The sequence below is a fragment of the Narcine bancroftii genome, chromosome 10 (assembly GCF_036971445.1).
Source record: "Narcine bancroftii isolate sNarBan1 chromosome 10, sNarBan1.hap1, whole genome shotgun sequence".
NCBI lineage: Eukaryota > Metazoa > Chordata > Chondrichthyes > Torpediniformes > Narcinidae > Narcine > Narcine bancroftii.
Genome location: NC_091478.1, coordinates 26,000,438 through 26,026,318, shown reverse-complemented (window position 1 = coordinate 26,026,318; position 25,881 = coordinate 26,000,438). Strand labels below are relative to the sequence as shown.

General features: G+C 42.2%; 1 protein-coding gene across 3 annotated transcripts; it reads right to left on the bottom strand.

Annotated features, from left to right (window-relative positions):
• Window positions 1-200: 200 nt before the first annotated feature.
• Window positions 201-25,881, bottom strand: exosc1 (exosome component 1). 3 transcript variants are annotated; one of them, XM_069900288.1, is made up of 8 exons: window positions 25,775-25,880; window positions 22,589-22,704; window positions 12,957-13,031; window positions 9,942-10,030; window positions 8,759-8,792; window positions 6,243-6,293; window positions 2,681-2,765; window positions 201-509 (listed from the first exon to the last, which is right to left on the bottom strand). In XM_069900288.1, the coding sequence occupies exons 1-8, from the start codon at window positions 25,800-25,802 to the stop codon at window positions 403-405; spliced, it is 585 nt and encodes a 194-aa protein (XP_069756389.1). In that variant the 5' UTR covers window positions 25,803-25,880; the 3' UTR covers window positions 201-402. The 3 variants fall into 3 exon arrangements, with proteins under 3 accessions (XP_069756389.1, XP_069756391.1, XP_069756390.1); XM_069900290.1 differs by lacking the exon at window positions 201-509 and adding an exon at window positions 1,514-1,659 and having other exon boundaries at window positions 25,775-25,881; XM_069900289.1 differs by lacking the exon at window positions 201-509 and adding an exon at window positions 1,666-2,462 and having other exon boundaries at window positions 25,775-25,881.

The window sequence follows — 25,881 nt, the reverse complement described above, 5'->3', positions numbered from 1 at the left end:
AGAGGGAGATGCTTCAATTCCCACATCTCTCTGAAACAAGACAAGCATGTGCTGTGCCAAGTCAGTGTGTAAGATCTGAAGGAGCATTCTGTCTCCCACTGACAAAAAGTTAGCAGTAATTCAATTACAAGTGTAAATAGAAGTGTGATGAGGGACATGCAGAGAAAAACAATTTGCAAACATTTGGAAAAAAACAGAAATTTAATTAGAGAAAAATATTTATTTAACTTAAAAATAGCAATTCCACTCAGTATCCAGGGGTTGTGCCACACGATTAAAAAAAAAGCTGAGTTCAGCAGTTTGTCTGTCTGGCTTCAGCAACCATTTATCCTTTAATCCAAAGGGATACAAGCTGGGTTCGTGAGCAGGCTCCACTGCCATAAAAGATGTTGTTGTCTGGTCTCAGGTGTGGAGGAATTCAGGCTGGACTCGAGCCACTTTACGGAACTCTTTCCCATGTGATTTGGGGCACTGCATTTCACACCAGCTGATGGGAACCATCTGCGCACCTGAGGAAGTACAATATTTTACAAATGAAGAGGACATGGCTGGTCAACTCATTTACAATTGGTTTTCCCCACTTACAGGTGTGGATGTAGTTGGAAAATACAATTTGGACATGCACATGGACCCGAGGGATTATAGTCTGGGTGTAGCTTGTGCAACTAGGCAGAAAATGAATGTGGCATGGACTAGAAGGGCTGACAGGCCTGTTTCTGCATTATAGTATTCCATGGCTTATAGCTGTTCCTCAGGTATCTTCATCACCAGAGATTGGTGATGACACTCCTGCCTGCCTTCCCCTCTTGGATATGTCCATAGCTTCAATAATTACTGAAACCTCAATATGCCAAAGGTGATAGCTGGAAATGGAGGGGGGGGGGGGGGGGGGTGGTGGAGGTGGGAAAGAGAAAGATTATTCATTACTGAAATCTTTAAATAATGGGAAAATGTCTCTCAACCCATGCAAGCACCTTCCAGACAAAAAAGACTTGCCCATCCATTCACCACATCTTCCAGTCCCATCCCTCTTTGTAGGGAGCCCCAAACAATGGGGATCTGATCTGGGTTATAATCTACTTGCTGTCACCACCCATGAAACTAGCTCTCACCTCAAACAGTTCCCCAGAACAAACTTCTTCACTGAAGCAAGCTTCTACTTGTGGAGCAACACTAGATGCAGCTTTTGGCCCCTCACGAGTAAATCCCACTGGAATGCTTTGAGAAAGGGGGAGGCCAAACTCCCAACTCGACCAACTGTCAATAAGCTTGAGTAGAACATAACAGCACAACGACGTTGTGCCAACCGATATAAACCTACTCCAGATAATGAACCTCCTCCCCCACAACCAACAGCCCCCTCATACCCGTAAGCCCCCCACACCCATAACCCTCTATTTTTCTTGCATCCATGTCCCTAAGTCTTTTAAATGTCCCTATTGTACCAGCCTCCACCACCACCCCCAGCAATGCATTCCAGGTACCCACAACTCTCTATGTAAACAATACTTACCCCTGATGGCTTCCCTAAACTTTCCTCCCCTTACTTTGTCCAGAGGTTCGGATGTTCACAAACGTATGCAAGAACAAAAAGAGGGTTAGGAGTAGGCCAATCTGTTTCCACTTAGGACTCTGCTCAAAGTTTATGGATCTCCTTCCCTGTGAAGCAGGTGAAGTTAGTTGGTTTCTTCTCTACTTCTACTGACGACATAAAAAATATTTTATGATTTCAGTTCGTGGCCCCTCCTTAAATGTGCTGCGGCCCCAGGTGGCTGTATGGCCCTCGTTCAGAATGACTGCTCTAAACCACTTAGCCCTTAGGACTCCAGCCATTTTTAACCATACATAATATATACTATACTCCGGACTGGATCCATGGGTAAACCTTTACAGTACAAACACCAGTACGAACCAGTTCTTGGAAAATGGAGTATATGTGCTTGTTGGTAGTCCCTGAAAATTGGGTCCAAAGGATTAAACCTTTAGTATTGTGTGCTTCCAATATCTATCCTGTCTAGACACCTGGATCAGGTCTTCTTTCCATCCCTATCGTCCGCTCCAAACAGAACAAATACAACTATCCATTTATAACTAGTTTCTCCTCAGAGTTAAAATATACCCCATCCCAGACTTAACCTCTTTTCCACCCTCCTCAGGGCAATCACAAACCTCCTATAGTGAGGCACAATATTCCAGCTTCAGCAAATGTTTTAGAAAAGTGTACTATAATCTCCCTGCTCGTGTATTCAATGCCCTAGCTAATAAAGGCAAGCATCCTATATGCCTTCTGCTTGACCTACCCATGCTGTCACCTTCAGGGATCCTTACACACTAAAGTTGCTTGTTTGCTCAATAGTCCTACCATTAGCAGCAACGCTATTACAGTGCCAGCGACCCAGGTTCAAATTCAGCACGGTCTGTTTGCATAGGTTTCCTCTGGGTGCTCTGGTTTCCTCCCAACTCTACAAATCATATGTAGGATAATTAGTGTATTTGTGGATGGTCTGTTACTGTCTGTCTAAATTTTAAAATTTAGTCTTTAAAGGCTCAAGTGGATTATGCTTTAATTTTCAGTTCTTGATGAAACAGAGCCTTGACCATCCAACATCATCAAAACAGAAGGTTGCATGACTTTAGCATTGGAAATATTCAACATGAGGGCGCACCAGGTGATTCTCACCTGCCTCACTGTGTGCGACAACCACTCCAAGTTCATTCTCTGCAGTTGTCAGTAGGTAATTGGACTGATTGTCACCCAGTGAGATCTGGGGGTACACATTAAGGATAAAATTAAAAGTTCTACGGTTTAAATAGAGTATTAACAACACAAGTTACAAAGTATGGTTTTAGTTAGATTCTGGATCAATGATCTGGAGAAGTTAAAACGCCACTGCACGCAAATATTTACTGCTTAACATCAATACGGCAAAAGCTATCGGGCCAGACCAGATTCAAAATCAAGATTTCAGCTGAAGTTTATCTTTAAGTAGTCACTCGACTCTGGTAACCTTCCCCTGGATTGAAGAAAGCCAAACATCACTCCTCTCTTCAAGAAGGGCTCAACTACCAACCTGGCAAATTATTGTCCGGTTTCATTTATAAGCACCTGCTGCAAACTCCTGGAGCACATAACATTCAGCTACCTGATGAGGCATCTTAGTCTAATGTTCTTGCTGAGAATCAGCATGCATTTAAGTAGGATAAGATCATGCGAGTCCCAGCTCATCTTGACAACAAATGACCTGGCCAAAAACTTCAATAACAATATCACCACTAATTTAGAGGTGTTCAACTTCCCCAAAGCATTTGATGTTATTCCCCACCAAAAGCTTGACTACTACAGTATTCACTCCAAAGCTAAAAGATGGATTTCCAATTTCTTGATGAAACATCTCCAGCTAGTGAGCGCGAATGGAAAAAGCTCTGAATGGCATCCAGTGTTAAGTGGTACACCCCAGGGTACAATGTTAGGCCCACATTTGTCTCTACTCTACATCAACGACATTCATGGAAAAGCCAGAAGCGCCACTAGACTATTTGCAGAAGACTCTTTGGTATACCCGCCAATGAAGTGAGGTGATGATGAGAATTCTCTCCAAATAATATCTCAATGACATGGTAGAATGGTCACAAAAAACAGGCTTGCAGTTCAATCCTTCCAAATGTGAAGCCATGAGTCACCAGGAAGAGAAAACCAAGCAAAACGGCATACAAAATCTTGGGTGTCACCCTTGATGCAACCAAGTTGACCAAGTACCTTGGCATCTTAATCCAGAATGAGCTGCAGTGGAATGATCAGATTTATCATACAACAGTGAAAGCAACAGGAGTCCTAAATTTTCTGAGACACAAGCTCCATCATTGTTCAACATTTGTCAAGGAGAATTTGTACCACATCCTCATCAGACCACATTTGGAATACACCGCAGCTGCATGGGACCCGTACACAAAAAAAAACACTACTCCCATTGAACAAATTCAGAGACAGGCAGCCTGATTTGTCACAAATACACATGGAAGAGAAGCGAGTGTTACAAAACTCTTGGATTCATTAAAGTGGAGATCTCTCCAAGACAGACGTGAAGCACACCGCCTGACCTGTTTTTACAAAATGCTAAACTGCCAGCTTGATATAGACTACCAATTCACCACTGCTAGGAGCAGACAAAGGCACACAACCTAATTTGTAGTGCCATCTTCCAAGGCATGTGTACAGTAATTAATTCTTTCCCCACACAATTAAAGCATGGAACAATCTTCAACCTACCATATTCACACAACCAGACCCAATTAAATTTAAGATTGGTGTTTGGATAGTATGACATCAATTATAAATGCAAAATATGGATTGGTTCAGTATAACTCCCTACACCAATTATATCTTACACTGCAGAAGCTAGAGGTCAAAATCTGAAATATTGGAGATGTGCTTTAGATGTGGGATTGAAACAGGAACATTTTTACATGCTACGTGACCGTGTGTGTAAGTGAGGCCTTTATGACAGGATATTGTGGAAATGTTAACAAGGATAACAGGAGTGGCCTTCACAGATGACCTGGAGCTTTTGGGTAATTTTATTGAAATAAGTAATAAATTGCAAATTTCTTTTGTCAAAGTAGCTTTAGTAGTGGCTAAGAAGTGTACTGCAATCATTTGGAAGTCTGACTCTCCCTTATTCATAGCTCGATGGACTGTAGAGATTAATAGCTGTATACCTATGGAGAAAATTACATTTAATCTAAAAAGCAAGTATGACACATTTGTCAAGATATGGCATCCATATTTGGACCATGTAGGGGGGCCAACTATAATAATAACAGATGCTGTTACAACAAACAGATTTGACTTGCCCGCATAGATATTTTTATGGGTAGAATAATGTGAGTTCTGATGTGTGGATTTAAGGGGGGGGGGTGGGGGGGAAGAGGGATTTTCTTTTGTTTGTTTTTTGTATGAAAAACTTTAATATAGTATGATATTTAAGATTTTACTATGTATACATAAAAAATGAAAATATATATTTAAAAAACCCCAAGATAAACAGCCAATTATTGAGAGGCATTGGTTGATGAAGAAACACCAGCAAAGCCAATGGAAGAGTACTCTGCTCTTTTGTAAGTACGATCCCACTATCATAATTTACCGTTTTCCCTGAAGGTTATTTTGTAAATGCTGTATGGTGCCAGAATGTGGCTCCTTCTTGTGGGATGCATGGATGGCAGGCAAAACATAGCTTTTCACTGTGTCTCTGTGCAAGTGACGATAAAGAATTCAGTTATTACCCTGGGCTTGTTTACAAGTGTGCTGCTGTCACATCCAAGCAGTGCCATCCAGGCAGCACTGCAGTGAAATTTCAACTTGTGCAAGAAACAATGGTGACCCATACTGCAGCAAGCAGTTGGAAAAGGTCATTGAATAGGGGATTATTTTAGAAGGGTCAGAGTATAAAAGTAGGCACAAGGAAGACCATATTTAGAGAATCGTAAACTATTATGCTTCCCCCATTTAAAAAAAAGTTAATTGGAGGTAGTAAAATAACACAGAATTGCTGGAGGAACAGCAGGTCAAGCCGAGTCCTTAGGAGATAAAGATGTATAACCACCATTTTGGGCCTATATGTAGATTGCGGAGCAGGGCCTGGCCGCCGCCTGGAACATTGTGGAGGGTCACGTGACCCTGTCTGAAACTTATTCGGAAGTCACATCACCTGCCAATCAAAGCCAGACTCTGGTCACTCATTAGTGCACGCCTTACCATTGGCTCATTTAAATGACCCAGTGTTATCATTGGCCAGACACTCAGAACAGTGCCTCTTGGCTCAAGTCCCGGACATCATTCCAGTCAGTTTGCTACAGTGGACATTGCTGGAGGAGTCATGGGTAAGGTGTGCACCACACTGAATTGAGACGTAGTACTGTAATAGATCAGTGCTTGCAGAAACCCACACTCCTGCTGGCACAGGGAATTGGGAGTGTTTGAAAGTTCGAAGGGTTGAACATTTGGACCTTCCCACCACAGAAAGCTGTGGGGCAGACTACTTGGGTACACCATGGGCTGAGACTGATGGACTTTTAAAATCAGAATGACATGGGGAAAGAAAGAAATTGGATGAGAAATGGAACAATTATGATCCTACTGAACGGCCGAGCACTTGTGTTCCTACTACTTACCACTTTGTAACACATGGGCTGTTCCTGAACTTAGGTAGTACAAATGATCAGATTTAAACAGTAAAGGATACCACTTTTGCTAAAACAATGTCACCAGGTCTGAAACATTTGTAGACTTCAATCTGCAGGAAAAGGATTAGAAAACAATTCAGTGACCTTGTGACAGTAGCATATTCCATTTCTTCAGGACTTCCCATAGAGCTTCACAGCAGATAAAGTACCTCATTATTGCATAAGCAATTAGAATGCTTTAAAATCACCAAGTGATAAATATTTACTTTGAAAAATGTGCCAGGCAATTGATTTACTGCAGATTCCACAAACATTAAATCAGATAAATGACATGCTAACCTGCTCTACAGAGACAGTGATTGGATGTTAAGCATTGCCCAAAAAAAACCACACTACTGCCCTTTCTTTATCACCTCCTTCCCAGGGTACCACTGCTCAATATATAACAGCATGGCTTTAAGGTAATGGGTGGGAAGTTCAAGGGAAATATTAGAGGAAGGTCTTTTACCCAGACAGTAGATGGTGCATGGAATGCACTACCTGGGTCAGTGGTGAAGGCAGGTACATGGGTGAATTTCAAGAGACAAGCATATGGAGGAATTTGAAGAGGAAGATTATGTGGGAGGGAGGGTCTAAAGGTCAGCACAACCTTGTGGGGCGAAAGGCCTGTACTGTGCTGTACTATTCTATGAACTGCTTTTCCCAGAAGGTGGTGAATCTGTGAATTTTGCTCCCCATTGAAACAGTGGCAGCTACCTCAGTAAATATAGTTAAAACATGGCTGGATAGATTTTTTACATAGCAAGGGAATTAAGGGATATGGGGAAAAGGCAGATTAGCCATGATTGTCATTGAATAGTGGAACAGGCTTGACGGGCCTGATGACCTATTCCTGCTCCTATTTTTCATGTTCTAAAGGGTCCCAATGACAAATTCTACCCATGGATGCTGTCTGATCTGTGAGTTCAAGACCTCATTCAAGCCACAGAAGGAAATGTTAGAGAAGCACATAACATGGTGGAGAAACTCTTGCAGGTCAAGCAGCATCTATGGAAGGCAATAGGTAGTCAACAATAGGCAGTTGAGAGGTGAAAGGAGGTAGGAGGGAGAAGAAATGGGAGGAAAAAAAAAGGCAAACATGGAGGCAACAGGAGGAAGAAGCAGAGGGCTGAGGAAGATGCACTCTGATAGGAGGAAGAAAGAGAAAGGTTCACGGAGCTAGACGAAGGAATGCATGAGTGACAGGCAGGAAGAGAAGGTGGGGAGAGGAAAGGAGGAGAAATGGGGCATTAAAAAGGGGAAGATTAGGAGGGGAGCAGTTATTGTAAATCAGAAGTCAATGCTGATGCCATCTCTTTGGAGTCTACCAGGACAGAATGCAAAGTACAGTTCCTCCAGTGGCCTCAACCTGACAGCACAGTAGGTCATCAAAAGACGAATAGAAAGTGGAATTTAAGTGCCTAGCCCTCTCCTGGATGTTGCAGCAGACTGAGTGAAGGAGCTCAATGAAGAGAGACCAAATTCTCGACAAAAAAGTCTCAAGACTTCTTAAAGGAGTAGAGGTAGAAAGGCGAGGAGCTTTAGAGTAGGAGTTCCGGGGCTTTTGCATCTGAAGGCATGGCCATCAACTGTGAATCAAATTTAAGGATGATCAGGAGAAGAAAACTAGTGGAGTGCATAACAGTTCCAGGACTGGTAAAGATTGCAGTTTCATAGAAAAGCAAGACGGTTGAGGGATTTGAAAATAAAGGTGACGATTTACAAAACATGGCGTTGCTTCACTAGTAGCCAACATCGTTCAATGAAGAGAGAGGAGGAGTGAACAGGACTTGTTTTCAAGCAGCAGAGCAGGATGGCTCTTCAAATAAATCTCTGCTCAACTTGGTAGAAAGGTCCCACCGCCCTGATCATTCAAACTACAGTTTATTGTTTGGATGAAAGTTTTTCTGCTCAAACTCAGAGTTATCAGTTAAGGCTGGTCAAATGTGGTCTTCTCAACTTTCATTTTGCCAATGAAAGGTGCAGACTTAATGAAACAGCAATACTGTCACAATATCACTGTAACAAGCTTTCAACAGCAAGGATGAAAGAAAAGGTGGGAAGAATTATAGAATAGGTATCAGTGTATTCTTTCTTTGGCTTGGCTTCGCGGACGAAGATTTATGGAGGGGGTAAAAGTCCACGTCTGCTGCAGGCTCGTTTGTGGCTGACAAGTCCGATGCGGGATAGGCATACCCATGACATAAAACCACAGTTAACATAACATTTATAAAAGAATACACAGTTAACATTTCAGGGCAATTAAATTTTCAGTAAAACATTCAACTCTCTTCAATGGGCCCAGAATATTTTGGCTAATAGGTCACCCGAACAGTTAATACCGTTCCTCTCTCCACAGATGCTTCCCGTCTTGCTGAATACCACCTGCATTTTCTGTTTATATTTCAGATTTCCAACATCTGCAGTTTTTGCTTTCCATCTCTCTGCTTTTATTTTAAAAATTTCTGTCATTAAAATAGGCAGGGATTGAGGTAGATAAGGGAAGGCTGCTCATGAAGAGAAGGAAGCTGCATACCTTGTCCTTTTCGGTTGCTCTGATATCTTCTCTCCTATGGAAAGTGAAGCAACATTACAAAACTAGGCCAAGTCCACATTCCCATCAAATGCTGCCTCGTGTTGGAATTGTAAAACATTTTCAATTTGTGTTATTTATGTTTTAAAATAGTGTTATGTTTCATTTGATGATTCGACCACAACTAAAAATTCAGAGATAATGCAATATGTCTAAGAAAAATGAACAGTGCAATGCAGCCTCAATTTTATATTGTGTTCAGAAAAGATATGGTGAATATATGTGTTCAGAAAAGATATGGTGAATATTGTTAAGCAGGCCAAGAAAGTGGGTCATGAGCACAGCCAAAAGATGGTCCCTTTGGGATTCAAGCTCCACTCCTGCCAGGTCCTTACCACTGCCCCAAAACATGCATGCACTTGAGATGCTTATACACTGCGGAGGCAACACAGCACAACCCGACACCACACAACAAAAAACACTGAAAGAACTCAGCAGGCTCATCAGCATCCGTGGAAGCAAAAAGATGTCAGTTAACGTTTCAGGTCAAGGCCCAACCCCACGATCAGGTCCTGAGTTAGGGTGTCAACCTAAAATATCAACACACTTTTTAACCATCACAGATATTGAGAGATGTGCTGAGTTCTTCCACTGTTTTGTATTTTTGTTCCAGATTCCCATCTGCAGTCACTTTTGTCTATGTAACATGACGCCATCGTACCATCACCCATTTAAAAAAAGTATCCTGGAGCAAGAGTCTTGACCAACTCAACTTCCACTTCTAACACGGAAATAATATCCTTATTTTAATTTTTTTGCTAAATATATTGATGTAGGAAGAGGCTACAGATGCTGTAGATGCTGGAATACAAGCAAACAGAGAAGCAGAATTACAAAACTGCACATTCCACATCTTCTTGGGACAATAATTGGCTTATGGACCCAACCAAGATATTGTGGAATTGAAAGAGGAGGAATTTATGGATTTATTGCTGAACAATATGTGCAGTGCCTCAAGGAGGTACAAGTGGATGGAAAGGGTCTGAAGGGAAACGTGGGCACGGCATGCGAAGCGTGCAGAATTTGATACCTGGAAGCCTATAAGGAAATGTAAAACAGATGTATCAACACATTTTTCTCCCCATCAGCAGATTGAACACACTGCCAGTTGGCTCATGAAAATTACCTGATGGTTCCTCTAAAAGCCCCTTTCAGTGGAGTAGATCGTACATACAAAATGTGAACTTTAGCAAATCGAGGATTAATACTAGTAACCTGATAACAAAAAAAAATCCATTAAAATTTACAATAGACAGGAGTTGCAGTGGTTTATTGAACAGAAGAGCAATGAATGCTAAGGTTTATTTTTGAGAGAGGTAGATTTGGTCACGTTGATTCCATCCATCCAATTGATGGATTTCTCATGTGAAGGGCACAATGCAAAACTTGAGTTGGCCTCAGAGTAAAAGGTGTGTTTTTTTTTAAAAACCAATCACAGGTCTTGCATAAAGTAGGGAGGCGGGGGGGGGGGGCCTCACTTCATGATGTCAACTCTTGACCAGCCAATGAGCTGCATCCTCAGTTGTAGATGATTCCCAAGCCATCTATTTCTCTACTACCCCAGCAATGAAAATTGAAAAATATAGAAGATGTACTGAACTCCTTGAAAAACTTATATTTGGAACACAGCGTACAGCGGACATATTAGAAACAGGATAAAGAGGCACTGGGGAGAATGCAGTAACAATTTTCATGAATGGCAGAGTTAAAAGGTAAACAGGCAGGTATCTCCTTGACCACAAGGATTTGGCAGATGAAGTGTTGCTGCCAATTGTTAAAAACAATACATGATAGTCATTGAATAAGCAACTGAGGAGTTTCTTTAACTGAGAGGTGATGATAAAGTGATACTACCACAAGGATTTAATAGATTTTGGGGGAGGGGGGCAAAAATAATGTTAGGCACAAAGGAATGATGGTTTGCACTGGTAGAACTGGAGGGAAAAGGACAGGCACAATTAAAATATGGATATGTCCCTGTACTCTACGCAATTCAATGATGCATCACTGTATGATCACAGAAAAGGATTCACAGACTGGAAAGATGGGCATGCAAGGAGAGGGTGAAGGAGTGAAATTAAATCTTTCTAGAGTTGGGATTGCTTTGGTATAAAATTTAAAATCTGAGAGCAAGGAGAGGGTGAAGGAGTGAAATTAAATCTTTCTAGAGTTGGGATTGCTTTGGTATAAAATTTAAAATCTGAGAGCAAGGAGAGGGTGAAGGAGTGAAATTAAATCTTTCTAGAGTTGGGATTGCTTTGGTATAAAATTTAAAATCTGAGAGCAAGGAGAGGGTGAAGGAGTGAAATTAAATCTTTCTAGAGTTGGGATTGCTTTGGTATAAAATTTAAAATCTGAGAGCAAGGAGAGGGTGAAGGAGTGAAATTAAATCTTTCTAGAGTTGGGATTGCTTTGGTATAAAATTTAAAATCTGAGAGCAAGGAGAGGGTGAAGGAGTGAAATTAAATCTTTCTAGAGTTGGGATTGCTTTGGTATAAAATTTAAAATCTGAGAATATGAAACACCAACAGTGCCTGGATACCTGCAAGATGCAAGATTGGTAATAACAAACATTTAAGACATCATCAATCCAGTCAGTGACATGAAAATGACAGTCCAGCAATTAATCTCATGCCAGGCCATTAAGATTTTTACGTTGAGAATATTAATGTCAACGACAAGGCTGGCACTTAATGTCCAGTTCTCTAGACACGAGAAGATGGTGATGAACCCCCTTGTTCTACTGAGAAGCAGCTACATCCACGGTACCAATACATGGCAGCTTCTAAAATTCTGACCTAGGAACAAGACAAATTGTGTCCCCAGGTTAGAATACTGCACAACTTGGAATTAAATGAATTTATGAATGTTGGCAAGTAGTCAGGAAGCAAACAGTAGATTGGCCTTAACTACAAGAGGATTCGAGTACAAGAGCAGACGTGTCTCACTGAAATTAAAAGGACTCTGGAATATTGTGGTCAGGTTTCGTCTCTCTCTGCAACAGAAGGAGCGAAACAAGGGTTTTCCCCACACTAATTCCTGACAGCACATATGCCCAATATAGAGAGATTAAGCAGAGTGGGCCAATATACACTAGAGTTTAGGTTAAGAGGCAACATTATTGAAATGAGGCTGGTTTGCTATCCTATCAACCTGCAAGGCGACCTTGAGACATGTACAGATTTAGGGGTTCAAATCCATACATGTCTCAATATCACCCCACAGGTTGATAGTATAGTTAAGACAGCCTATGGATATTGGACTTCATTAATAGGGGGATTGAGTTCAAGAGTAGAGAGGTCATGTTGCAACTCTACAAAACTTTAGAGACCATACTTAAGAGTTTTGTATTCAGTTCTGGTCACCTCATTATAGGGAGGATGTGGAAGCTATAGAGAGGGTGCAGAGGAGATTTACTAGGGCATTGTTTGGATTAGAAAATAAGTCTCATGAAGCAAGGTTAGCAGAGCCGAGACTTTTCTCTTTGGAGCATAGAAGAGTGAGAGGATGCTTAATAGAAGTCTACAAGATTATGAGAGGCATAGATATATATACACATACACACACACACAAAGAGTTGTGGGTGTCTGAAATTCCTTGCCAGGGTTGGTGGTAGAGGCTGAAATGTTGGAGGCATTTTGAGGCACACGAATGGAATAAAAATTGAAGATTATGTCAGGAGGGCTTAGTACTTTTTTAAAAAAGGAATTTTATAGGTCAGCACAACATCGAGGGCCGAAGGGCCTGTACTGTGCTGTAGTGTTCTATGTCCTATATTATGGTGCTGGGAAAGAAAGGTCATGAATATTCAGACCTTTCTGATTTCCTCAACAGCCAGTTGATGTTAGTACCTCATTTATCTATTGAGTTCTAGCCACAGAATCACAAAGCAAAGAAGGTCTTTTGGTCTATTGCACCTTTGAAAAGGATCTCCCACAATCAACTTTCCAATGTTTTCCCCACAGATATCCAAAATGTTTACCTTAACTTGTACTGATTTAATTGCCTTTGGAATACTTAATCTATACCTACTATTTAAAAAATATATATACACAGTCAATTTCTGCAAAGTCAAAAATAATCAGAAAACAAGACAAGCTTCTATTATGAATTGCAAGGGGAAAATTTGAAACAGTCTTACCTTGCACATGACAACAACATCAACTTCTGGCAAGAGCTGGGGCTCTGTGTCCCGAATCACAGATATAACTGGCACCTGGAAATACCAAGTGGAATTAGAGTAGCACAAAGCCAGTTACTCTTCTGGTTTGGGTCCAGCTGGCCATGTCCATATCCCTTATTTATCTGGTTTTCCAGTTTTCACTTCAACCACTCTACAGTAAGGGAGGAGTCATGTGATGGAGTAGTGGCCGGACGGTGAACTCCAGAAAAGTCGGAAAAAATAAAGGAAAACACAAAGGCACAAAAATAAAAATTAAAGTGAGTATAAAGGTGGAAAGAAGATGGCGACGAAAAAAGAAAAATCGAAACCAACGGTGAGAAGAGAGGAAGAGAAGACAACAGAAGAAGGAGAAGGCCTTACCTGTTCGAAGAGGCCCGCGGTGGAGAGAGAAACCCGCTCCCTCAGGTCGGTAGAAAGTGGACTACAAAAATGGCTCGCTGAGCCGAGTAAAATTGCGCAACCGCGCATGCAAAAAAACACACCGACGGGAGGGGTGACCAGCTGGGGAGTCGATCTCCACAGCCGGCAATGACAGCTGCAGAACAGCTGCAGCAAGAGGAGAACATAGAAGACAACGAAAACAAGAAAGAAGAGAAGAAAAGGACAACAAAGAAACAACAGATGGCCAACCCAGAGGAAGAAGAAGAGGAAGAGTACAGTGAAATAGAAGAAGGGAAAGGCAAGACAAAGGATATACTTTCTCTTATTAAAGAATACATGGAGTCATTTAAAGAATGGCAAGTGCAAGAATTTAATGATTTAAGAAGAAGAATAAACAATACAGAAGAGAAAATGAATAAAATAGATATGACCTTATCAGAAATGGGAAAAAGAATGGACAAGGTGCAAGAACAAGAAGCAGCAGTAGAAATGGAGGTAGAGGACTTAAAAAAGAAATTAGAGGAATCTAATAAAAAAGTTAAAGAGACACAAGAGCTGTTAGCTCAGAAAATAGATATAATGGAAAATTATAACAGAAGAAATAACATAAAGATAGTGGGCCTTAAGGAAGATGAAGAAGGCAAGAATATGAGAGAGTTTATAAAAGATTGGATCCCCAGGATCCTAGAATGTCCAGAACTACAGCAAGAAATGGAATTAGAAAGGGCACATAGAGCATTGGCCTTTAAACCACAACCACAACAAAAGCCAAGATCTATTTTAGTAAAATTCCTAAGAAAAACTACAAGAGAAAAGGTACTGGAGAAAACAATGGAAAAAGTAAGAGAGGACAACAAGCCACTGGAGTACAAAGGGCGAAAAATCTTCATTTATCCAGATATAAGTTTTGAACTCCTGAAGAAGAGAAAGGAGTTCAATACAGCAAAGGCGATTTTATGGAAGGGTATAAATTTATACTAAAGCATCCAGCGGTATTGAAAATATTTATTCCAGGACAGCAAAACAGACTATTCTCGGATCCAGAGGAAGCACGAAAATTTGCAGAACAATTACAAAATAAACTGAGAGATGAAGACGTGTAACGAGAGTACAAAAGACTGCGAACTAAAAAGACACACAAGTTTTGAGCTCCTGAAGAAGAGGAAGGAGTTCAATACAGCGAAAACGATCTTATGGAAAAAAACTATTCTTGGATCCAGAGGAAGCAAGGAAATTTGCAGAACAACTACAAAACAAGCAGAGAGATGAAGACATGTAATAAGAGTAAAAATGACCACGATTTATATGTATGTGGGTAAAGAGGTGCATGTGTGTATATGTATAGTGTGCATACATGAATGTATCCGTATTTAGAGGAAAATATAGAGAGTATAGACAAGAATTAATAAGGGAGGGAAATGGAATAGAGGGAATAAGGAGGGAATTAAAAGAGTGACCTTTGTTACATATGAAAAGTGAAATCTTTTCTGGGGGGGCTGGGTGGGGAGGAGTTACGGTCACTGCAAAATCAGCTGACGCTTGCGAGTGAATTCGCAAATCCAAATGGAGAGGGGAGATGTGGTTGTCCGACAAGGGATAAAGGACAACTCAGGAGGGGAAGGGGAGAATGGGGCTAAAGAAGTTTTAAATAGGAGAATAAGGAAAATGTTTGATGTTTTAGGAATGTTGTCATATAAAGGGTTCAAAACAAGAAAACAGAAATGGATAAGAAGGAAAGGTAATGATGGAGAAACGGAAAGGGAAGATAAACAAAGTATAAAATGGCTACGTTGAACTATATGACTTTAAATATTAATGGAATACATAACCAAATCAAAAGGAAGAAACTTCTAAATTTACTGAAAAAAGAAAAAATTGATATAGCAGTTGTGCAAGAAACACATTTAACTGAATTGGAACACAAGAAATTAAAGAGAGATTGGATAGGACATGTAACAGCAGCATCGTATAATTCAAAAGCAAGAGGAGTAGCTATATTAATTAGTAAAAATGTGCCATTTAAAATAGAAGAGGAAATAATAGATCCAGCAGGGAGATATGTAATGATAAAATGTCAGATATATTCGGAGTTTTGGAATCTACTCAATGTATATTCACCTAACGAAGAAGATCAAAAGTTTATGCAAGATATCTTTTTGAAGATAGCAGATACGCAAGGGAACATATCAATAGGAGGGGATTTCAACCTGAATTTGGATTCAAATATGGACAAAACTGGGAAAAAAATTAACAGAAAGAACAAAGTAACCAAATTTATAATTAAATCGATGGAAGAAATGCAACTTTTGGATATATGGAGGAAACAAAACCCAAAAGAAAAGGAATACTCATACTACTCGACTAGACATAAAACATACTCAAGGATAGACCTATTCCTGTTATCAGCCCACATACAAGGGAGAGTTAGGAAAACGGAATATAAAGCTAGAATACTATCGGACCATTCACCCTTAATATTGACAATAAGGTTAGAGGAAATCCCTCCAAGAATGTATAGATGGAGATTAAACCCCATGTTACTTAAAAGGCAGGATTTTAGAGAATTTATTGAAAGACAAATTAAAATGTATTTTGAAATAAATACGAAATCAGTGAAAGATAAGTTTATACTATGGGATGCAATGAAAGCATTCACTAGAGGGCAAATAATAAGTTATGTAACCAAGATGAAAAAGGACTATAATCAGGAAACAGAGCAGTTGGAAAGGCAAATAGTATATATAGAAAAAGAATTAGCAATGAAGGAAGATACAACTAAAAGAAGAGAATTGGCGGATAAAAAAATAAAATATGAAACACTACAAACATATAAGGTGGAGAAGAATATAATGAAGACAAAACAGAAATATTATGAACTAGGTGAAAAAACGCACAAAATCCTAGCATGGCAGCTTAAGACAGAACAAGCTAAGAAAATGGTATTGGCAACAAGGAAAAAAGACAAACAAATTACATATAATCCAAAAGAAATTAAGGAAAACTTTAGAGAATTATATGAACAATTATACCGAACTGAAAACGAAGGGAAAGAAGGGAAAATAGATGAATTTCTAACTAAAATTGAACTACCAAAACTACAAATAGAGGAACAAAATAAATTAACAGAGCCATTTGGAATAGTAGAAATACAAGAGATAATAAAAAAATTACCAAATAATAAGACACCAGGAGAGGATGGATTCCCAATAGAATTCTATAAAACATTTAAAGACTTATTAACTCCGCCCCTCCTGGAAGTAATCAACCAGATTGATAAAACACAAAGCTTACCAGATTCATGTAAAACAGCAATAATTACAGTAATACTAAAGCAAGGGAAAGATACACTCACACCAGCGTCATATAGACCAATATCTTTACTTAACACAGATTATAAGATAATAGCTAAACTATTAGCAAACAGATTAGCAGAGTATGTACCGAAAATGGTAAATCTAGACCAAACTGGATTTATCAAAAAAAGACGCACAACAGACAATATTTGTAAATTTATTAACTTAATTCATGCAGTAGAAGGGAATAAAGCGCCAACAGTAGCAGTTCCTTTAGACACAGAGAAGGCCTTTGACAGAGTAGAATGGAATTATTTGTTCAAAGTATTGCAAAAATTCAGTTTACCAGAGAAGTATATTAATTGGATTAAAGCATTATATAAGGGACCATTAGCGAAAGTGACAGTAAATGGACATGTATCAAAGCAATTTAACTTAAGCAGGTCAACACGGCAGGGATGCCTACTATCACCTTTATTGTTTGTGTTAGCTATAGAACCACTAGCAGAATTGATAAGAACAGAAAATAATATAAAAGGGATAAAAATAAAAGACAAGGAATATAAAATCAGTTTATTTGCGGATGATGTTATAGTATACTTAACAGAACCAGAACTATCAATAAAAGAATTATATAAGAAATTGAAGGAATATGGAGAAGTGTCGGGTTACAAGATCAACGTAAATAAAAGTGAAGCAATGCCTATGAATAATGCTGATTTCTCAAAATTTAAGAAGGAATCACCATTTAGATGGCAAATGCAAGCAATAAGATACCTAGGTGTACAAATAAACAAAAATCTCGCCCAACTATATAAACTCAATTATTATCCACTAATGAAAAAATTACAGGACGATTTAGAGCATTGGAAAGATTTACTACTAACACTAATAGGAAGGATAAACTGTATTAAAATGAACATTTTTCCAAGGATATTATACCTATTTCAGGCATTGCCAATACAACTGACAGAGAAATTCTTCAAGGAGTAAAAGAAAATAATAAGGAAATTTTTATGGAAAGGGGGAAACCGAGGATAGCACTAGATAAATTAACAGAATGGTATAAACAAGGAGGCTTACAACTGCCAAACTTTAAAAATTATTATAGAGCCGCACAATTAAGATACCTATCAGATTTTTATCAAACAAGGGAAAAGCCAGATTGGACCAGATTAGAATTAGATAAAATAGGGGAAAAGATACCTGAACACATATTATATAAATGGGATGAAAAATTGGTACAATATAGAAGTTCTCCAGTATTACATCATCTACTCAATATTTGGAAGAAGATTCATGTAGAAAGAAATAAAACAAATTATCAATTACCAAAACTAATATTGACGCAAAACAAGTTACTCCCTTTTACAATAGATAACCTTTCCTTTAAAGAATGGGAGAAAAAAGGGATTAAAAGAATAGAAAATTGTTTTTCAGGAAATAGATTATTATCCTTTGAACAAATGAAGGATAAATACAATATAACGCAAGATACAGCGCTGGCATATTACCAATTGAGATCCTACTTGAAGGATAAATTAGGAAGCAGTTTGAGTTTGCCAGAGGGAAGTAACTTTGAATATGTGATACAGATACAATGATAATCAAAAGATTTATAACAAATATGTATATTAAACTGCAAGAAAAGGAGAATGAGGAAACAAATGGTAAAACTAAACAAAAATGGGAGCAAGATTTAAATATAAAGATAAAAAAGGAAACATGGGAGAAGTTATGCTCTGGAACGATGAGAAATACAATAAATACGAGGTTACGTATGATACAATATAACTGGATACACAGGCTATACATTACACCTCAAAAGTTAAATAAATGGGACTCAACAGTATCTGATAGATGTTTTCGATGTAAAAAAGAAATGGGAACAACAATTCATGCAATCTGGACATGTGAGAAAGTAGAAAAATTTTGGGAAGATCTAAATCAGATATTAAATAAAATAACAGAAAACAATATACCAAAGAATCCAGAGATCTTCCTCCTAAGTAATATAAAAAACAAAGAATTTGGAATTGATTTGGAGGATGCACAAAAAAGATTTGTTAAGATAGCTCTAGCCCTCCTCCCATCCCACCCTCCCTACCTCCCCCCTCCCGTCCATTTAAGGTACAAAATCTAGGATACATTAAACCAGTCAGACAATGTTGTCATTCAATAAAAATACACCAGAAATTCCACTGAGTCCATTCTTTTCATTTCCTTTTCCTTCCGTTAACTTAGGTAGTGATTGTTGGGTCCATTTATTTAACTTTTGAGGTGTAATGTATAGCCTGTGTATCCAGTTATATTGTATCATACGTAACCTCGTATTTATTGTATTTCTCATCTTTCCAGAGCATAACTTCTCCCATGTTTCCTTCTTTATCTTTATATTTAAATCTTGTTCCCATTTTTGTTTAGTTTTACCATTTGTTTCCTCATTCTCCTTTTCTTGCAGTTTAATATACATATTTGTTATAAATCTTTTGATTGTCATTGTATCTGTAATCACATATTCAAAGTTACTTCCTAATTTGTCCTTCAAGTAGGATCTCAATTGGTAATATGCCAACACTGTATCTTGAGTTATATTATATTTATCCTTCATTTGTTCAAAGGATAATAATCTATTTCCTGAAAAACAATTTTCTATTCTTTTGATCCCTTTTTTCTCCCATTCTCTAAAGGAAAGGTTATCTATTGTAAAAGGGAGTAACTGATTTTGCGTCATTATTAGTTTTGGTAATTGGTAATTTGTTTTATTCCTTTCTACATGAATCTTCTATCGCGGTGGTTAATTCAGACACGTAGGACAGGTGGTGCTGTTGGTGGGCTGACCAAGGGTCAGATATTTTGGCAAACGTGAAGGTGAGAGGCTTGTGATCTGTGAAGATCATGAACTCTCTCCCTTCTAGGAAATACCTGAAGTACCGAACTGCCAGGTACAGGCTAGTAGCTCTCAGTCGAACGTGCTGTACTCGACTTCTGGTGGCCACAGGTGTCAGCTGAAAAAGGCAAGTGGCTTCCATTGTCCTATTAATTCCTTGAGTACGCTGCCAACTGCAGTTTCGGATACATCCACTGTGAGGGCAATGGGGACGTCCCTTTAGCAATTGAGCATGGCATTGACTAGCATATACTTGGCCTGGTCGAACGTCATCACCTCTTCCATTCAGGCAATTGCTTTGGCTTTGCTGGCCATCACCCCATAAAATGGGTGCATAATTTGGGCCTCCGAGGGAATGAATCAGTGGTAGAAATTCACCTTCCCGATGAATTCTTACAGACCTTTGACTGTTTTGGGTCTAGCAAATTGGCAAATGGCCTCCACTTTCCCAGACAGTGGGACAGCTCCATGCTGGTTAATCCAGTGTCTCAAGAAGTCAATGTTGAACAGGCCAAACTGGCACTTGGCGATGATGACCGCCATTCCATAGTCGCCAAGTTGGTGGCAGAGGGTGTGCAGATGGGTTAGATGCTCCTGGCGGGAGTGGCTGGCTACCAGGATATCGTTCACGTAGATGAAAAGAAAGTCCAAGTCACACCCCACCACGTCCATGAGGTGCTGGAAGGTCTGCACCATGTTTTTAAGGCCAAACGGCATCCTCAGGAATTCAAACAGGCCAAACAGGCTAACGGTGGCAATCTCCAGGACACCTATGGGATGGACTTGGACCTAGTGATATCCGTACACCAGGTCTATCTTGGAAAAGATGCATGCCCTGTGCAGGTTGGCTGTGAAGTCTTAGATGTGTGGGACTAGGTATCTATCAGAGATGGTTGCTTCATTCAACCTCCTGTTAGACATCACAAAGCCTCCATCATCCCGTGGACTTGGGCACCATACAGAGTGGGGAGGCCCATGGGTTGTCCAAGTGTCGCACGATCCCCATCTCCTCCATCTTGTTAAATTCCTCTCTTGTGAACCAGAGCTTGTCTGGTAGCAGCCAACAGGCCCAGACAAGCAGGGGTGTCCTTGTGTGGGGATGTGGGGTGTCACGCCGTGTTTGGGGGCTGTCGTGGAAAACTACAGTGTGATGATGCACAGGAACTCTGACAACACCCTGGCGAACTCATCATCTGAGCATGTGATGGAGTCAAGGCGCAGAGCTGGCAATTTGGTCTCCCTAAGGGGGAAGATTTGGAAAGTCCTGGTATTATCCTTCGTCCCTTCAGGTCCACTAGCAAACCATGTTCTCTAAAGAAGTCTTCCCCCAGCAATGGTTGTGACACCATGGCCAGCGTGAATGCCCACATGAATTAGCTGGAACCAAATTGTAAGAGGGCAGTCCGCGTGCTGTAAGTACGGACTGTGCTGCCATTAGCCACCGTGAGCTCTGGCCTAGCCCCTCTGGTTCTGGTAAATGTGGCTCGAGGAGGGTAGGACACTGATCCTCCATTCCCGTGTCTACCAGGCATCTGCGCTCAGAGTATCTGTCCCAAACGTACAAGAGGCCACCACTCTGGCAAGCTGCCACAGCCATTAGCGATGGTTGACCTTTTCATTTCCTTGAAACAAGCACAGAGGTCAGCATCAGTGGGCCCCGGATCCCCATTTTTGATGGTAAAACCAAGATTTGGTGCAGGTGTTGCAGGCTTAGCTGATGGGCTGCGGCATGGAAGGACCTTTGGCCGTGACATAGCACTAATTCCGATGCTGGCTCCCTTGTCTTATTTGGCACGTCACAGCACATCCATGTGAGCGGCCATTTTCCACAGGTCAGAGAAATCTTTATTCGCGAGTAGATGAATATCCTCTGACATCTGCTCTAAAAAGAATTGTTCAAAATGTAGGCACGGTTTATGGCCATCTGCAAGTGACAATTTGTCACTTATTGGGGCAATGGGGTCCGGTCGCCTAGGCTGTCCATCTGCAGCAGCCACACGGCCTGTTCGTGATGAGAGGCCAAATGGGCCGACTAACAGGGCCTTGAATGTCTCATACCTGCCAGTCTCTGGAGGCTATTGTAGAAAATCCCTCACACAGCATGCAGGTTCCTGGTCACATGTGGCTACTACAAAGTAATATTGGGTTTCATCTGAGATAACGTTTCTCACCCACAACTGAGCCTCTGCCTGCTGGAACCAGACGAGGGGCTGAGCGGTCCAGAAAGCCAGCAGTTTCAGTGAAACTGTGCTTTGAAAAGTTCAGTCGTTCAAGTTGTCCATGCTTTTGGAGTTGCGTACATTGGGTCCAAATGCTGTTGGACCTTTGAGGCCACCAATGTGGCAGGTAAGCTGCTAAACTGAAAGAAACATGCTGAGACTGCAGAGCTCCTGAGTAACTACTGGTTTCAAATCGCATGTTTAAAAAGGCTCGCCCAGCCCCAGAGTCCTCAGCGCCCCAGTGGGGAGGAAGTGACTCCAACTTCTGGGCCGCAGCTGCTGGCACTGGTTCGCTCATTGTGCGGGTGAACGGCTACACCAGTTGTTCTCAACCTTTTTCTTTTCACTCACATACCACCTGAAGTAATCCCGATGTCATAGTTGCTCTGAGATTAGTAAGGGATTGCTTCAGGTGGTATGTGGGTAGAAAGTAAAAGGTTGAAAAAATTCACTGTTTTAATCGTACCTATTTGACTCGTTATGTGCATAGTTTTATAACTCCAAAGGAAATGAGCCAATGACAATTTTTCTCAAGCAAAATATTTCAGTAACAATGGGGTCTCGAGCAGTGATTCTCAACCTTCCCTTCCCATACCAACTTAAGCAATCCCTTACTAATCACAGTGCACCTATGGCATTCTCCTCCCCCCATCCCCCCGAGTTTCACCTGCTATAATTTTGCTGCAAGGATGAACGGACTTTTATTCGTCACATTATTCCTGATACAGTGAAAAGGGCAGAAAGAAAAATGCACACAAAACCAACACTCAAGTGGCGTTTGTGTCGACAATACCTTGTCATACTTACCATTCCATTGTCATTTTTCTTCAGCACATATCCAGCTAAAGATGCAAAAATGTATCCATGTCTGGAATAAGTGCCATCACCAGGAGTGCAGTCCTCTGTACTGCACAATCTCTCTCCTGCAGACATGAAACACATCAGATTATATGTTAAATACATTTAAGACATGCATCTTATATTACTGCATGAATCGTAAAGCAGATCAAAGCTCCTTTATTGTAAATACACATTTGTTTAATGTTGTTTGCCTAAGGCACAGAAGGAACTCCCATTCGTCCAGCACACCTACCAAGAAAAGAAAGACCCTTCAGAGACATAAAATGTACATAGATCCCTTCATTTCCTTTAATGCCATTGCCTTCTGCATTCCTGTAACCTCCATCACCACATGGTCTCCCGCCTGTTCAAAAAGTCACCCTCCTTGTCTCTGGTTCTAAACCCATGACACGATTAGGAAGCTGTCATAACCAGAGGGCCTTCAGGAGCCCTGCTCACCATCACTACCCTCACAAATCCCAGGCCCCATCCCTGGTTCCCATGAGCCAGTCTCCAGCAGCCTGATGTGAGTCATTTAGCTGCTAAGTCCCTCACTGTGGTCTCCTAACTGTAGAGTCTTCTTCCAGGCCTCTCCTTCTTGGTGAAATTGTGGGATCTCACTCCGCACAATTCCACTGCTCTGCCGGAGCCCACAATTCTCGTGAGCCCTGCTGCCAGGTATGAACACACCATCAACTTGGGCAAGGACCTGCATGTGTTCTATAATGTTAAAAATAACATTGGCCTGGTTCTCCAGGTGGTTTAAATCTGAACGGGGCTATTAGTGTAACATCCAGGCAGTCGAACCTCAGAGGAGCACTGGAAACGTGTCCCTGCTCCCCACTCCTCCGAGGTCCACACCAGTGGCATTTTCTCCAAATCACCATCATCACTTCTAACAATTAAAAAATCAGACTTCAACTCAAAATGTAGCCATTCTTTTTCTCCCATCTTCTTAACCTGCTGTTCCTCCAATAAATTGTTTAGTGACTAGAGATGTTATCCAAGATAAAATCTGTGTAGAGCAAGCTGACAAGTGCAACGATGTAATGAAGACCTGACAGTGAAGTTGATTGAAAGAACTTTTGTCCAACACAACAAAAGGAATTTCCCTACCATTCTTCCAAGCAGTGCCATGGATTTCTTTTTCAATCCAATCCCTCATCAAACAAAGCATAGCCCCCACAATACAATTGTCCATCTGTATTCCCATCTTTGAAATGCCACCTTCTATTAACTTCTTCCAGAAAAATAACTACTGCTTTGTCAGATGTGAAATCTTCCCAAATAGCCCTGCTCACTGAATCACCAGGTAACCACCAATTCAGAAGAAAAAAGTTGACAATGTTTTGACCACCATTGATTATTTTCTGATAGTAACCGGCACTTTGCTTAAAATGCAGTCGTTATACTATTTAAATATTACTGATGACTTATTAATTAAATGACTATCCAGGGACCACTCAAAACTACAATTTCAGAGATTAGACCATAACTCCAGACTGAGATTCTACTGGTTGTGAGGGAGCAGGACAATGACAGAACTACCTTTCTTACAGGGGAGGGGGTGAGGCACACTCACTTGCCTCTCACTAAACCCAAAAGATCTTAAGTTGCTGTGGGATATTTGGGTTTACCACACCCTGGTCAATATACATCCCTCAAACTGCAGCATTTTAACAGAAAATGCTGTCACTGCTTGTGGTGAAGAATTTATATCCTGAGGTTCTTTCAGAAGCTGGAATTCATTCAGCCTGAATTCCTGATTAGCCCCATGTTCCACCTTTCTAATGCCAGTCCTTAATTCCCTCCCTACCCCCCTCCCTCCCCCCCCACCCCCACCCTCCCTCCCTCCCTCCCCACCACCCCCCTTCCTCCCTCCCTCCCCACCACCCCCCCTTCCTCCCTCCCTCCCCACCACCACCCTCCCTCCCTCCCCACCACCACCCCCCCTTCCTCCCTCCCTCCCCACCACCACCCCCCTTCCTCCCTCCCTCCCCACCACCACCCCCCCTTCCTCCCTCCCTCCCCACCACCACCCCCCTTCCTCCCTCCCTCCCCACCACCACCCCCCTTCCTCCCTCCCTCCCCACCACCACCCCCCTTCCTCCCTCCCTCCTTCCCCACCACCACCCCCCCTTCCTCCCTCCCTCCCTCCCCACCACCACCCCCCCTTCCTCCCTCCCTCCCTCCCCACCACCACCTCCCCTTCCTCCCTCCCTCCCTCCCCACCACCACCCCCCCTTCCTCCCTCCCTCCCTCCCCACCACCACCCCCCCTTCCTCCCTCCCTCCCCACCACCACCCCCCCTTCCTCCCTCCCTCCCTCCCCACCACCACCCCCCCTTCCTCCCTCCCTCCCCACCACCACCCCCCCTTCCTCCCTCCCTCCCCACCACCACCCCCCCTTCCTCCCTCCCCACCACCACCCCCCCTTCCTCCCTCCCTCCCTCCCCACCACCACCCCCCCTTCCTCCCTCCCCACCACCACCCCCCCCTTCCTCCCTCCCCACCACCACCCCCCTTCCTCCCTCCCTCCCCTCCCTCCCCACCACCACCCCCCTTCCTCCCTCCCTTCCTCCCTCCCCCCCACCACCACCCCCCCTTCCTCCCTCCCTCCCTCCCTCCCCCCACCACCACCCCCCCTTCCTCCCTCCCTCCCTCCCTCCCCACCACCACCCCCCCTTCCTCCCCACCACCACCCCCCCTTCCTCCCTCCCTCCCTACCCACCCCCCCTTCCTCCCTCCCTCCCCACCACCACCCCCACCCCCCTTCCTCCCTCCCTCCCCACCACCACCCCCACCCCCCTCCCTCCCTCCCTCCCCACCACCACCCCCACCCCCCTTCCTCCCTCCCTCCCCACCACCACCCCCACCCCCCTTCCTCCCTCCCTCCCTCCCTCCCCACCACCACCCCCACCCCCCCCTTCCTCCCTCCCTCCCTCCCCACCACCACCCCCACCCCCCCCTCCCTCCCTCCCTCCCTCCCTCCAACCGCCCACCGTTTCAGAACCATAGGTTCTGTCTGACACAACGTCCCTCGACTCACTCCGCCCCCTGCCCGTTTATCACCATCCCACGCCACAAACCCTCACTATGGAAGCGAACCGCTCGACCCGAAGCTCCCCAAGCCCAGCTCAGGGATCACGTTTACCTGGGATACAAAGCTGAACTGGCGCCATCGTGACTTCGCCGCGCGTCTCGATTGGCTGAAAAAGAGCTAGTTGCGTGCACCGTCGCCGCGGTGCGCGCGTTTGCGTC